At 38.0% G+C, this 12645-nt stretch overlaps 1 protein-coding gene across 4 annotated transcripts in view; it reads right to left on the bottom strand.

The window, feature by feature from the left end:
• The window catches only part of KLHL20 (kelch like family member 20), a 66783-nt gene that overhangs the window by 28597 nt on the left and 25541 nt on the right, over positions 1 to 12645 (bottom strand). For all 4 annotated transcript variants that reach the window (XM_010367367.2, XM_010367368.2, XM_030936660.1 and 1 more), the window contains 4 exons: positions 7089 to 7247; positions 5712 to 5806; positions 3296 to 3411; positions 2174 to 2357 (listed from right to left, as the gene is read on the bottom strand). In XM_010367367.2, coding sequence (XP_010365669.1) covers positions 2174 to 2357; positions 3296 to 3411; positions 5712 to 5806; positions 7089 to 7247 — 554 coding nt within the window. The remainder of the gene's footprint in view (positions 1 to 2173; positions 2358 to 3295; positions 3412 to 5711; positions 5807 to 7088; positions 7248 to 12645) is intronic.

The following is a 12645-nucleotide window of genomic DNA, read 5'->3' as shown; positions in this document are numbered from 1 at the left end:
GTAGTAATATGGAGAGGAACTGGTGGTAGGTGGGGTCCTAGAACTCCCAAGATTATATGCCCTTTGTCTTCCACTACCAGGGTGGACAGAGAAGGACCATCAGGTGGGGGCGGGATTAGGCATGTCTGAGCTCAGACTCTTCTTGGGCAGGTCTTGCTGCGACTGCTGTTGGGGATGGGGGAAGAGATTCCCAGGTCACTTGAGTTGTGTAGCTAGGAAGATTATGACTGCCTCTGCTGAGTCATGCAGGTTGTCAGGAAAGTGGGGGAAAGCCGGTAGTCACAGGCCTCACTTAGCTCCCACACAAACTGAAGGGCCGGTCTCCCACCGTACCTGCCTCACAACTCTGAGTCTGTTTCCAGGCCACGGGAGACAGGCTTGAAAACTTGCCCGAGGCTATCCGCCTCCCAGCTGCAAGAGAAAAGGGCTTTAGTTCTCTCCCTGCCAGTGAAGTCTGCACGCAGGATTTGCATCGTCCCTTGCATTCTGGTCAGGAGGCTTCTCCCTCTGTTCAAATTGTTACAAAGGTCAGCTAGAGAATTCCTTCTCCCTGGGGAGTTTTATCCCCTGCTCCTCTGGCCACCCTCCCGATGGATCCCAGTGGTGCCAGGCCTGCTTGGCCATCATTTGGACCCAGCGAACTCCCAGGGCCTTTCTGCTGCTTCCTCTACCCCTGTATTTCGCTTGGCTCTCTAACTTGACTCAGCTCCAGGTAAAGTTGGAAATTTCTCCTGTGAACAGACCTTCAGCTTCTCCAGTGGGGGTATGTGTTTGGAAGAGGAGGGTCTCCCTTTCCCACTTCTGCAGTTGGGGCACTCACAGTATGTGGGGTTTCTCCCAGGTCCTGAAGGAGCAGTCTGCTTTCTTCAGAGGGTCTGTGGGTCCTCTTGATATTGCTGATTTTTTCTTGCAGTCAATCTGGAGCTAAAATTTACAGTCAAGCCTCTGCATGCTGACCGGTCCGGAGCTTCAATCTAGTCCTGCCTCCCGTCCGCCATGATCCCTTCTGCAATGCCATCAATTTATTTTTCCCTCCTGTGATGTCATCAATTTATTTTTAAGTGTGTGTGTTGTTTTATTTTATTTTATTTTTTGAGAGAGTCTTGCTTTGTCACCCAGACTAGAGTGCAATGGCGCAATCTCATCTCATGGCAACCTTTCCTTCCCAGGCTCAAGCGGGCCCCATGCCTCAGTCTCCTGAGTAGCTGGGACTACAGGTGTGCACCACTACAACTGGTAATTTTTTTGTATTTTTTGTAGAGATGAGGTTTCTCCATGTTGCAGTTGTTTTACTTCTATGGGACTGATCCCTCTACTTTTTAAGATTTTTTTCCCCAGCTGCACAATCTATACCTTTAAAACTGCAGCGTTTCACAGATGTGTTATGGAAATTAAGAGTCACTGTTAATCAACACAACTTCTTGAGAGCAAAAAGCTATGGAAACATCAGTTACTATAGATTCCCAATGTGCCTAGTAACTACGATAGATATTATAGTGAAATACATTTCAACACATACAGTACAATGTGATGGATATGTACAAACATGTTCAAAATACTTATGGAAGGCAAACGAACAAGTAGTAACTAACTCATCTATATGGTATCATAGAAAGTTGTATGTAATAAGTAACATTTGTGTCTTGAAGGAAATGTTAAGTCTTTTTTTTTTTTTGAGAAGGAGTCTCCCTCTTTTGCCCAGGCTGGAATGCAGTGGTGCGATCTCAGCTCACTGCAAGCTCTGCCTCCCGGGTTCTGGCCATTCTCCTGCCTCAGCCTCCTGAGTAGCTGGGATTACAGGCGTGAGCCACTGCGCCCAGCCAAAGGCAATGTAAGTCTTAAAATGGCAAAAGTATCCCAGGGAAAAAAGAACAGCATGCATATATGTAAGGAGAGAGGTATGAAGGAAGACAGCATGTCCAAGGAACTGCAGGCAATTTGATGTGTCTGCAGTAGCATGCTTAGGGAGGGGTAGTATGTCATGGGAGACAGACTAGAGAAACAGGTGGAGACCAAATCATAAAGAATTTGTGTATCATACTAACTTGTTTAGGTTGCCAACTAGTGCCACAGATGCAATACTAAAACATTAAGTCACATTTGATTCCTAATTAACATCTCAAATAAAACTATATGAATAGTAGAGAGAAAATTACAGATTGACCTTACTCACCTTTCAACACTGTTGAGATAAGAGGATCCATCATGGCCTCCTACTGCATATAACAGATCATCAAGAACACTGACCCCAACTCCGCATCTCCTTTTGCTCATTGAAGCCACCATTCTCCATTCATTGGTCTGCGGATCATATCGTTCAACACTGGAAATGGCATCTCCACTGCACCAGCCACCAACTGGGGAAGTAACAGAAATGGTCAAGAGAATCCTATCCTGAAGCATAGAATGTAACACTCACTACGAACTTCACTGTGACCTACTGCTTAGACTCACCAAATGTCTCTAGCAGTAGGCCAAAATGCAAGTTATGACTTTAACTCATTCCCCTGGGATTGTTATAATCTTTAATTAACTCTGTAAATAAGTTAGTATTATATCTATTTTACAAAGGAGGGCAATGATACCAATTCAAATGGGATTGACATAATATGTATATATAGATAGAATGGAGAAATTATAGATGGATATGCATAGAATGGAGAAATAAATTATAATTGTTTAATATGTTTTTCACAACTCCATGTAATTATGAGATGAGCTGCACATTGATATATAAATTAATGCATGTGACTCATTTCAACAAAACATCTACTGCATGACATTTTTATTTTTTATTTTTTGAGACAGGATCTTGTTCTGTTCCCCAGGGTGGAGTACAGTGGTACAATCACAGCTCACTGCAACCTTGACCTCCTAGGCTCAAGCCATCCTCCTGTCTCAGCCTCCCAAGTAGCTGGGACTACAGGCATGTACTACCACATTCAGCTAATTGTTTTTCTTATTTTTTTGTAAAGATGGGGCCTCCCTATATTGCCCAGGCTGATCTCAAACGCCTGGCCTCCCAAAATGCTGGGATTATAGGCATGAGTCACTGTGCCCAGCCAACATTTTTGGATTTATATAAAAATAGATATTACAGGTGTTGAATGAGAAAAAAAATAGAGCACTCTTTTGGAGTATATCAGTGTTGAATCATGGGTTAAGAGTCAAGCTACATGCTGACTTGTTGTTTGTTTCTTATGACAGTAAATATCACAATTGTCCAAAGGATTATTCAAATGACAATTTCTCACATGGGAAAATATTCAATCTACTAACAGTATAAGATCCAAACCTGCAAAGAGTACTTCCCCACATCGGATAGGTTTCCGTGGTCTCGTCCTTGGTCCTTGCATTAGTGGTCGTTCTTGCGGCAACAGGAGGTAGTTTTTAGCCTCATCTACCAAGTCTCTGTAGAAAAAATTCTCCCTTTATTCCAAATATCTAAATTACATTGTTACTTAAGTCCCAATGTAGTTTAGGAATATATAGGTTGGCAAAGGGAAGCAAGCATAAATCAAACCAAATCATGAATGCCAGCCAATATTAAAATTGGCACAAACATGAAAGCAATAATGCCAGTCAAACTGAGTTGTGAATTGTTATTTCCATCATGACTCATATCTCACTGCAAATTTAGCCTAAAGCTCAACATGCTTACAGCCAACGATAACTTATAGAAAAGTAAAAATCACAATTTGATTACCACACTGCAGAGTTACTACTTTTTAATAAATTTTATTAGATTCTGCAAGATATTAGCAAGGTAGCACATCGGCCAGGGCAAGAGTTATTTGCTAAATTAGTTAAAGTAATAAAATTGGGTCAAAAATCAGATTGCTAAAAAGAAACACTGTACTGGCACAAATTCGTTATCTGGTAACATATGAATGGTTTACTCTCAACAAGTCTACTGAGACAAATTTCCTGTCTTGTTAAGATACTTTAAGAGAAGAATCTAGTAATTACACTTGTAATTACTTTGCCATGGCTCATGCCTGTAATCCCAACACTTTGGGAGGCTGAGGGGCGGGTGGATCACGAGGTCAAGAGATTGAGACCATCCTGGCCAATATGGTGAAACCCTGTCTCTACTAAAAATACAAAAAGTAGCCAGGCATGGTAGTGCACACCTGCAGTCCCAGCTACTCGGGAGGCTGAGGCAGGAGAATAGCTTGATCTTGGGAGGCGGAGGTTGCAGTGAGCCGAGACTGTGCCACTGCACTCCAGCCTGGCAACGGAGCGAGACTCCGTCTCAAAAAAAAAATAAAAAAGACAAAGACTTTGACCTCCTAATAGGTTGTTAGGTCATTTGAGGGTTCCTAGAAATAATATTATAGAGTTATAATATTGAGCAAACCAACACAAAATTAATGGTAGTAACAACACTTACAGCTATATGCTAGTCCCGGTTTTAAGTGCTTAATATATATAAACTCATTTAATCTTCACAACAGCCTCATGGAATAGGCACTATTATCATCCTCACTTTATAGAGGAAGAAACTGCAGCACAAAGAAGTTAGGATATCAGGAAGGGTCTTCTTTTAAATGTGACTTCATAAGTACCTTTACTTTCTGCATCAGAATCAATACAATCTAATTTACGTGTAATGGAGGAGGGCATCTATGTATTATTTCTTCAGATTTCAGCATGTATAATGTATATGGTTTTCCCTTTTGCTACTGCAAATATTTAGGGAGAATTAATTACCATTTGTCTGTGTTTTAAATATAAAAGACAAATATCTAGTTTAACTCTAGTCCACGGTAAAGGGAAAAACAATGATTAATATAAAAAAGATACAATAAAATAAAATAGAAACATCTAAAATCCCCTCCAGCCTCTCCTGTTACAAGAACAGGTTTTAGTTTATAGAAGAAATGCAAGTGAATCTGCATGTCCTACCACCATTCTAAAATCAGGGATCATTCTAAATGTCTTTAATCACCAAGGGAGGTCCAAAGGTCAGTGTAGTTTAAAAAGTTCTGAGTATGGATTTTCTCTTTCACTTTTATATTTGGGACATGCTGGGAAAAAATGGTTAAAAATCGCAGAAGATTTCAGATTTGAACCTAAATCTTAAAATCTGTCAAATTGGAAATGTAATTTATTACATTTTGTATATACTTTAGAGACAGCCTAGTAAAACAGGTTGCTTTTTTCCCCCCTTTGTAAAAGTAGTTGGAGTGTCTTTTGTCAAAAAAAATTCTGGAAACCGCTTCACCTAGTTCTAGTGAAAATCTTTCTACAGCTATTTTAGAAGGTGGCAGATCTTTAACTCTGTCCACAATTTAGAAAGCAAGGCTGATTCTATTCCCCAACCAGACATATGTGATGGAAGGAAAAAATGTTCACTGACAGAGTCAACAGCATTATTCAATTATCTTAAGGAAAAAAAAAAATATTAGCAGAGAATTGACTCTTCAAATTCAAGCCTGCATTAGAATCTTGGAAATCTACCTCTTTATTGCCACTTCTACACTAATAAGCACCACACATAAAAAACTAATGGAATGGAACACTGGAAGTTTAGTTCTCTCTTCTTCCTTTTCCTCCTCTTGACCCTAGCCCAGAAGAAAATATTGTTAAATTAATGCCCTGGTTTCAGCTCTACAAAATACAACATTTAGGAAGCAATATAAATAAAGAAATTAGGAAGAAATAGGAATGCTTAGTTGTTGATTTTTCCCATCCAAGGTCACTCATACCTGCATTCTTCATCACTTTTGATGAGGGGATCAGAGCCTACTGTGCCCACGAGGAACTTGGGACTAAGCAAAGGCAAACGAACATGCTGCAGCACCTATGAGAAAATAAACACCATTATTTTAATTAATTAATTTTGAGATAGGTCTTACTTTGTTGCCCAGGCTGGAGTGCAGTGGCGTGATCATGGGTCACTGCAGCCTCACCCTCCTGGACTCAAGTGATCTGCCTACCTCAGCCTCCAGAGTAGCTGCAACTACAGGTACATGCCACCATGCCCAGTGAATGTTTGTATTTTTTTTTTTTTTTGTAGAAACGGGGAATCACCATGCTGCCCAGGCTGGTCTCAAACACCTGAGCTCAAGCAATCTGCCTGCCTTATCCTCCCAGTGCTGCGATTATGGGCTTGGACCACTGCACCCAACCAATAAACACTATTAAAGGCATGAGCTCTCATCTATAAGATATTTAAGAGCATACATGACCCACGGTACCCTACTGTGCTTCCAATTGTTTTGGGATCTCACTGAATACCATAAATAAGGAAGGCAGGAAGGCGTAACTACTAAAAATGTTCAGCAATACATTATAAGCTGGACTCAATTCACAATCCAGAAGAATATCTTGTTGAATTGCTAAAGACTATAATCACAGTAACGAGAATGGGTCTAAAGTGAACTACTGATCGCTCAGTGATGACTGATGCATCATCTCTTTACTCTTGAAAGTGTGGTAGTATTTCCAAGTTATATTGAAGGAAAACTGGTAGGATTTCCAAGCTATAGAAAAGAAGCATCCTTGCTTTCTTTTGTTCATTTTCTACAATTTAAGTTTTGAATTGTGCTATCATTCAGAAGTAGAATTGATCCAAAATATGGGGAAAGCAAAGGAGCAAAAAGCCCACATTAATAAGCAACCAAAATGCTTCTAAATACTTATTTCCTTGATTATTTGGAAACAGATGGACTTTCTTATAGACAAATGTGGAGTGATAACTGTTTTATGTTTGCATGACAAATACATATTATCTCATCTAGTACTGAGCAGTATCTTTTTTTTTTTTTTTTGAGACAGAGTCTCGCTCTGTCGCCAGGCTGGAGTGCAGTGGTGCAATCTCGGCTCACTGCAATCTCCGCCTCCTGGGTTCAAGCGATTCTCCTGCCTCAGGCTCCCAAGTAGCTGGGACTACAGGTGCCCACCACCACGCCCAGCTAATTTTTGTATTTTTAGTAGAGACGGGGTTTCACCATGTTGGCCAGGATGGTCTCGATCTCTTGACCTTGTGATCCACCCGCCTCGGCCTCCCAAAGTGATGGGATTACAGGCATAAGCCACCGCGCCTGGCCAGTAGTTTCTTAGAGAAGCATTTTTATCATTACCTGGGGTAACTGAGGACGTCTTTCCTGAATACTGTATTTGACCCAGGCCATCACTGCATTGAACACTTGTTCTTCACTGCGAACGTTTAGTTCATCACTGGATATTATATCAATGAGTTGATTGGCTGGAAGCAACATGAACTCTTCACTCTCCATTACCTGTTCAAAGTTAGGTAAGAAGAAAAAAAAATCCTGTGATCACATTTATTGTCTCAATGTTTTTCTTCAGGGTTATGGGACAAAGCTGTATTCCACAATGCACTGAAGTTTAAAACGATACCAGAGGAAAAGAAAAACTTATAAAGAGAACAAAGGAAGGTACAGAAGACACCATTAAAGTTTAGTAAAAATAATCATTTGTGATTCAAGCAAATTAGGAAAAATGACTTAAAAAATAAGTGATCGAAATAAAAATTTATATTCAAAATAAGCCAAATTAACTATACCAAACTATAACTCCAGATATATGAGGCATATAAAAAAGTCAGGAAAAGCTTTCAGAAGATTAGTTGCTGAATAGGCAGTGTCTAGGGCAGAAAAACCAAGGGGTCAGTTTAAAAAAAGAATAAGAATGTTAGCAGTTCTGTAAACAAGAATGAATATAATGAGCAGAGTATTAGACCAGTGAAAAAACTCTGAGGACCAAACTCTCTAATATATATGCTAGTGAGAATCTACAAACACCAATAATTTGTCTTTACCTAAGGCTAGGCAACTGTCAGAATGGAGGCAAAATGGCAACAAGGATATTACCTTGTTGAGAAGGCCAGCCACCTATTCCAAGGCCTTGTAATTCCATTCATCAGGACGTAGAGTAAAAGGGACAGGGTGCAATGCAGAGGAAAGAAACAGTCACTGCTACCCTTCATACCCTTCACGTGGTCTGTTATATTATTACTCAGGAGACTATACTACATGTGATGTCTATTAGTGCAGGCAGTACCTCTAATGAAGTTGATGGATTCTCTTGGGACAGGGTTATATTCACACCATCAAAAAGTCAGAATATTTAGCAGAATATGCAATAGGCCACAAAAATACTTTAAATATTTTATTAAGAATGTTTTGCTTAGCCAAGTGTGGTGGTTCATGCCTGCAATTCAAACAATTTGGGAGGCTGAGGCAGGAGAATTATTTGAGCTCAGGAATTCGAGACCAGCCTGGGCAACACAGTGAGACCTCATTTCTACAAAAATAAAAACTAAAAAAATTAACTAAGGCTCGGTGTGGTGGCTCATGCCTGTAACCCCAGCACTTTGGGAGGCTGAGGTGGGTGTATCACTTGAGGTCAGGAGTTTGAGACCAGCCTGGCCAACATGGTGAAACCCTGAGGCAGGAGAATCACTTGAACGCCGGAGAGGGAGGTTGCAGTAAGCCAAGATTGTGCCATTTCACTCCAGCCTGGGCAAGAGTGAGGCTCCGTTTCAAAAAAAACAAAAAAGAAAGAAAAATTGGCTGGACATGGTGGTGCGTGCCTGTAGTCCCTTCTATTCCAGGGGCTGAAGTGAATGGATCACTTGGGCCCAGGAGGTCAAGGTTGCAGTAAGCCGTAGTTGTACCAGCATCACAGCATTCCGGCCTGAGAGACAGGCGAGGCCCTATCACCAAAAAAAAAAAAAAAATCTTGAGTGCATTAGGGAAAAAAATGCAAATCTTAAAATAAAACAGTAAAGGGCCATAAGGCCCGTTATATTTATAGCAGAAATAATAACAAGCACTTCAATTTTTATGGCATAAGTCTTCAAATGATCTGAGTGAGAGACTTTCTGAGGTTCAGGAAATTAAATAGTTAACCTTTAAATTTTAGCTGAGGTTGCTTATGTAATTTAGTAATTAAAATAGTTGCATTTTTTTATCTGTGGTAGGGCTGCTTAGTTTGGCGAACAAAAATACAAGACATACTTATACTATAAATTACTTGTTTATCTGGAATTTAAATTTAATTGGGTGCCCTGTATTTTATCTGTTAACCTTGTGTTAAGGGACTACAAACTCCAGGGCTAAATTTAGGGCCTAGCTCTAGTAAGTGTGTTGGTCTTCACAGCATGCAAAACTTTAGTCATGGCTGCATTTTGCTTTCCTCTTCCTTTTCTCTCTGATTTCTTCACTTAAGCATGGTATTGTGTATCTTTGTGAAGTGCCTGAACATTTCTTTTTATATTTCATCAGAGTATAAACCAAATGTTACAAAAATATCAATGATCACCAAGTTTGAAGTTTATGAATAATCTACTAAGGTGTTAACTCATTTTTTTTTTTTTTTTTTTTTTTTTTGAGAGGGAGTCTCCCTCTGTCGCCCAGGCTGGAGTGCAGTGGCCGGATCTCAGCTCACTGCAAGCTCCGCCTCCCGGGTTCACGCCATTCTCCTGCCTCAGCCTCCCGAGTAGCTGGAACTACAGGCACCCCCCACCACACCCGGCTAGCTCTTTTATATTTTTTAGTAGAGACGGGGTTTCACCATGTTAGCCAGGATGGTCTCGATCTCCTGACCTCGTGATCCGCCTGTCTTGGCCTCCCAAAGTGCCGGGATTACAGTTGTGAGCCACCGCGCCCCGCTGGTGTTAACTCATTTAATGGAAATGCAAGATGACAGGAAGATTTGAAAATCTGTGTGAAAAAATATTTGGCACTAAGAGTAGAGAGTAAACATAATACTTTTGATAGACATGCCTGGCTAAAATGTCACCTCTCTTTTTCCCACAACCAGTAAAAGGATATTAATGATCTAGTACTAAAGTCTATCCTTGAATCAAATAACCAAGTTAAGAAAATAATGCTTCACAATATCTACTCTTAAATAAGAGTTTAGAGGAGATCTGAACTGTAAGCTCCACACTGTTATGGTAATCAGCTTACTTTTAGTTTCTTCAGATGAATGTAGATGCTATTTGAAGAATGAATAAAGCTGAAAACAAGCATGAATGAATAAGCAAAGTCATCTGGAATTGTTCTAACAAACATATGGTGAACTTAGTTGTTGAGTTTAAAGACAATTTAAAAATGTATTATGAGCAGAGTAACACTATATGAATTAAGCTAGGTCTAATGAAGTAGGAGAAAATTAAATACAGATTTGATTAAGTTCAAAAATAATTTAAATGAGTCACAAATGTTAAGCTCCAAATGACTTTTTTTGCACTTACATGGAGCCATGCTAGTCCAATAAACAAGGGTAAGATTTCCTCACTGGGATTTCAATATGGTATGTATCAGGTTCACTTTAGAGGCAGGATTAGAACTAAAAGGGATTTCAGAACTTCCTCTACTCTCAAGAATATTCTTCAGATATTTGTGAATACCTTAGGTCTAAAACACAACTTAGAGCAGGACATTAAAAAAAAAAAACTTTAAGTGTACAGCTCGATGAGTTCTGATAAATTATATACTCATGTAAACAAGACCACAATCAAGATACAGAACATTACCATAACCCAAAAACGTTCTGAAGCAGAGAATTCTTAATGTGGGGTCCAAAGCCTTCAGCATATTGTTTTGGAGCTCCTCAGTGATGGCAAATCTTTATTTTTGGAAAGTGGATTTGTATTTGAAAACAGTGGGAAGAAATGAAGAGACAAGTCTATTATGAAGGCATCTAAAGAAGTTAGATTATTTTCAATGAAAAATTAAATGTGACTATAAAATAATGATTCTATCAACATTAATTAATAATATAACCCCATTTAAGTCATAGAATTTCCCCTTTTATACTTTCCTGGAACTAATTTACTAATAGTTTGTGAAGAATTTTTGTATCTAAGATCATGAGAGATACTGATCTGTAGTTTTAGTGTCTGTGGTTTCAATCAGGGCAATTCTGGCCTTATAAAATGAGTTGGTAACTTCATTCTCCTTTTCTGAAAGACTTTGCATAGGATTAGTGTTATTTCTTCTTTACATGTTTGAAAAATTCACCATCTGGGACTGGCATTTTCTTTGTGAGAAGGTTTTTAAATTATTAATTCAATTTATTTCATAGATATAGGGTTATTCTGTTTTTCTGTTTCTTCTTAAGTTAGTTTTTGTAATTTGTGTTTTCTTCAGAGTATTTGCCTATTTCATCTCAGTGAATTTATAGGTAAAATGTTGTTCATAATATTTCCTTATCATCCTTCTTATGTATAAACGATTTGTAGTGATATCTTCTCTTTCATTCCTATTACTGGTAACTTGTGTCTTCTTTCCTTCTTTTCTTGATCAGTATGGAGATGGAGGTTCATCATTTTTTTTTTAAAGAGCTCTTGGTTTTTATTCTAATATTTATTATTTTCTTCCTTCTACTGTGGGTTTAATTTGCTCTTCTTTTTCTAGTTTGTAAAAGTAACCAGTGCAACAAAAATACAAACTTTCCTATATACCAAAAGAAATTAAAATAAAAAGCAAAGAAGATTCCACATAGAAAAAGAAATACAGTAAATATAACTGAATCAGCTATTATTGATAAAAATATGACAGGGTTGAAAACAAATATATCAGTCAGAGCAATCAATGCAAATGGGTTTAAACTGCCTATTTAAAGAAAAAGATTTCAAATCCGCTCATAAAGCAAAACTCAGTTCCACACTAATTCAAGAAAAATACTTAAAACATCTTAATTTGAGCAGGCTAAAAGTAATGGGAAGGACAAATACCAGTCAAATGGAAACAATAAGAAAATGAGTTGAAATCCAGATTATCAGACAAACTAGAACTTAGACAACAAATGAATTAAATCTGACAAGGGGAACACTTTACAAAGCTCAAAGTCACAATTTATAATCAAGACATAAAGTTATGATTATGCATAAGGCAACACAGTAACTACCTATAGATGATATAAAGAGAATTAGACACACTAATAATAAGAGACTTTAACACACAGGTCCAAGGACAAAAACGGAATACAGAAGAGCTAAGCAACATAATCAATATGGTAGATCTTATGCATACACATCCAATACTATATTATGAGAATAGAAACTAGAAAATACACATTTTTCTCAAGCACACATGAAATAGAAAAATTGATCATATATTAGGTTACCAAGAAAGCAAATTTCATAGAGTAGAATTATTACACTTATCAAAGTGCACTAAAACTAGCAATTAAAAATGAAATTAAAAAAACACAAAAAACCTTTCCATCTAGAAATTGGAAAAATTAATAGTTTTTGAGTTAAAGAGAAATATAAACAGAATTTCTATAAAACAATGATAATGAAGCACTAAAGACCAGAATCAATTAAATATATTCAAAACAGTGATCCGAGAAGAATAGCTTTAAATACTTACAGTAGTTACTATGAAAGAATGAAAATAAATTAATTGTCAACTCAAACAGCTAGAAAAAGAATAAGTGAAAATAAGGTACAAGAGAGAAGATAATAAAGGTAAAACCAGAATGAAATAATCAAGCAAAAAGGTAGTAGATCTAATTAATAAGTAAAAAATCCTCTGTTTGAAAAAAAGTTAAAACGGATTACTAGTTAACTTGTACAAGGAAAGAAACATTGAAAACACACATACAAAATCAAAGTATTAAGGGTAAATAACCACTGATACAGAAATTTAAAAATTAAAG

The sequence above is a fragment of the Rhinopithecus roxellana genome, chromosome 8 (genome assembly GCF_007565055.1).
Source record: "Rhinopithecus roxellana isolate Shanxi Qingling chromosome 8, ASM756505v1, whole genome shotgun sequence".
Lineage (NCBI taxonomy): Eukaryota > Metazoa > Chordata > Mammalia > Primates > Cercopithecidae > Rhinopithecus > Rhinopithecus roxellana.
Note: the sequence above shows the minus strand (reverse complement) of the source record. Positions and strands in the feature narration are given on the sequence as shown.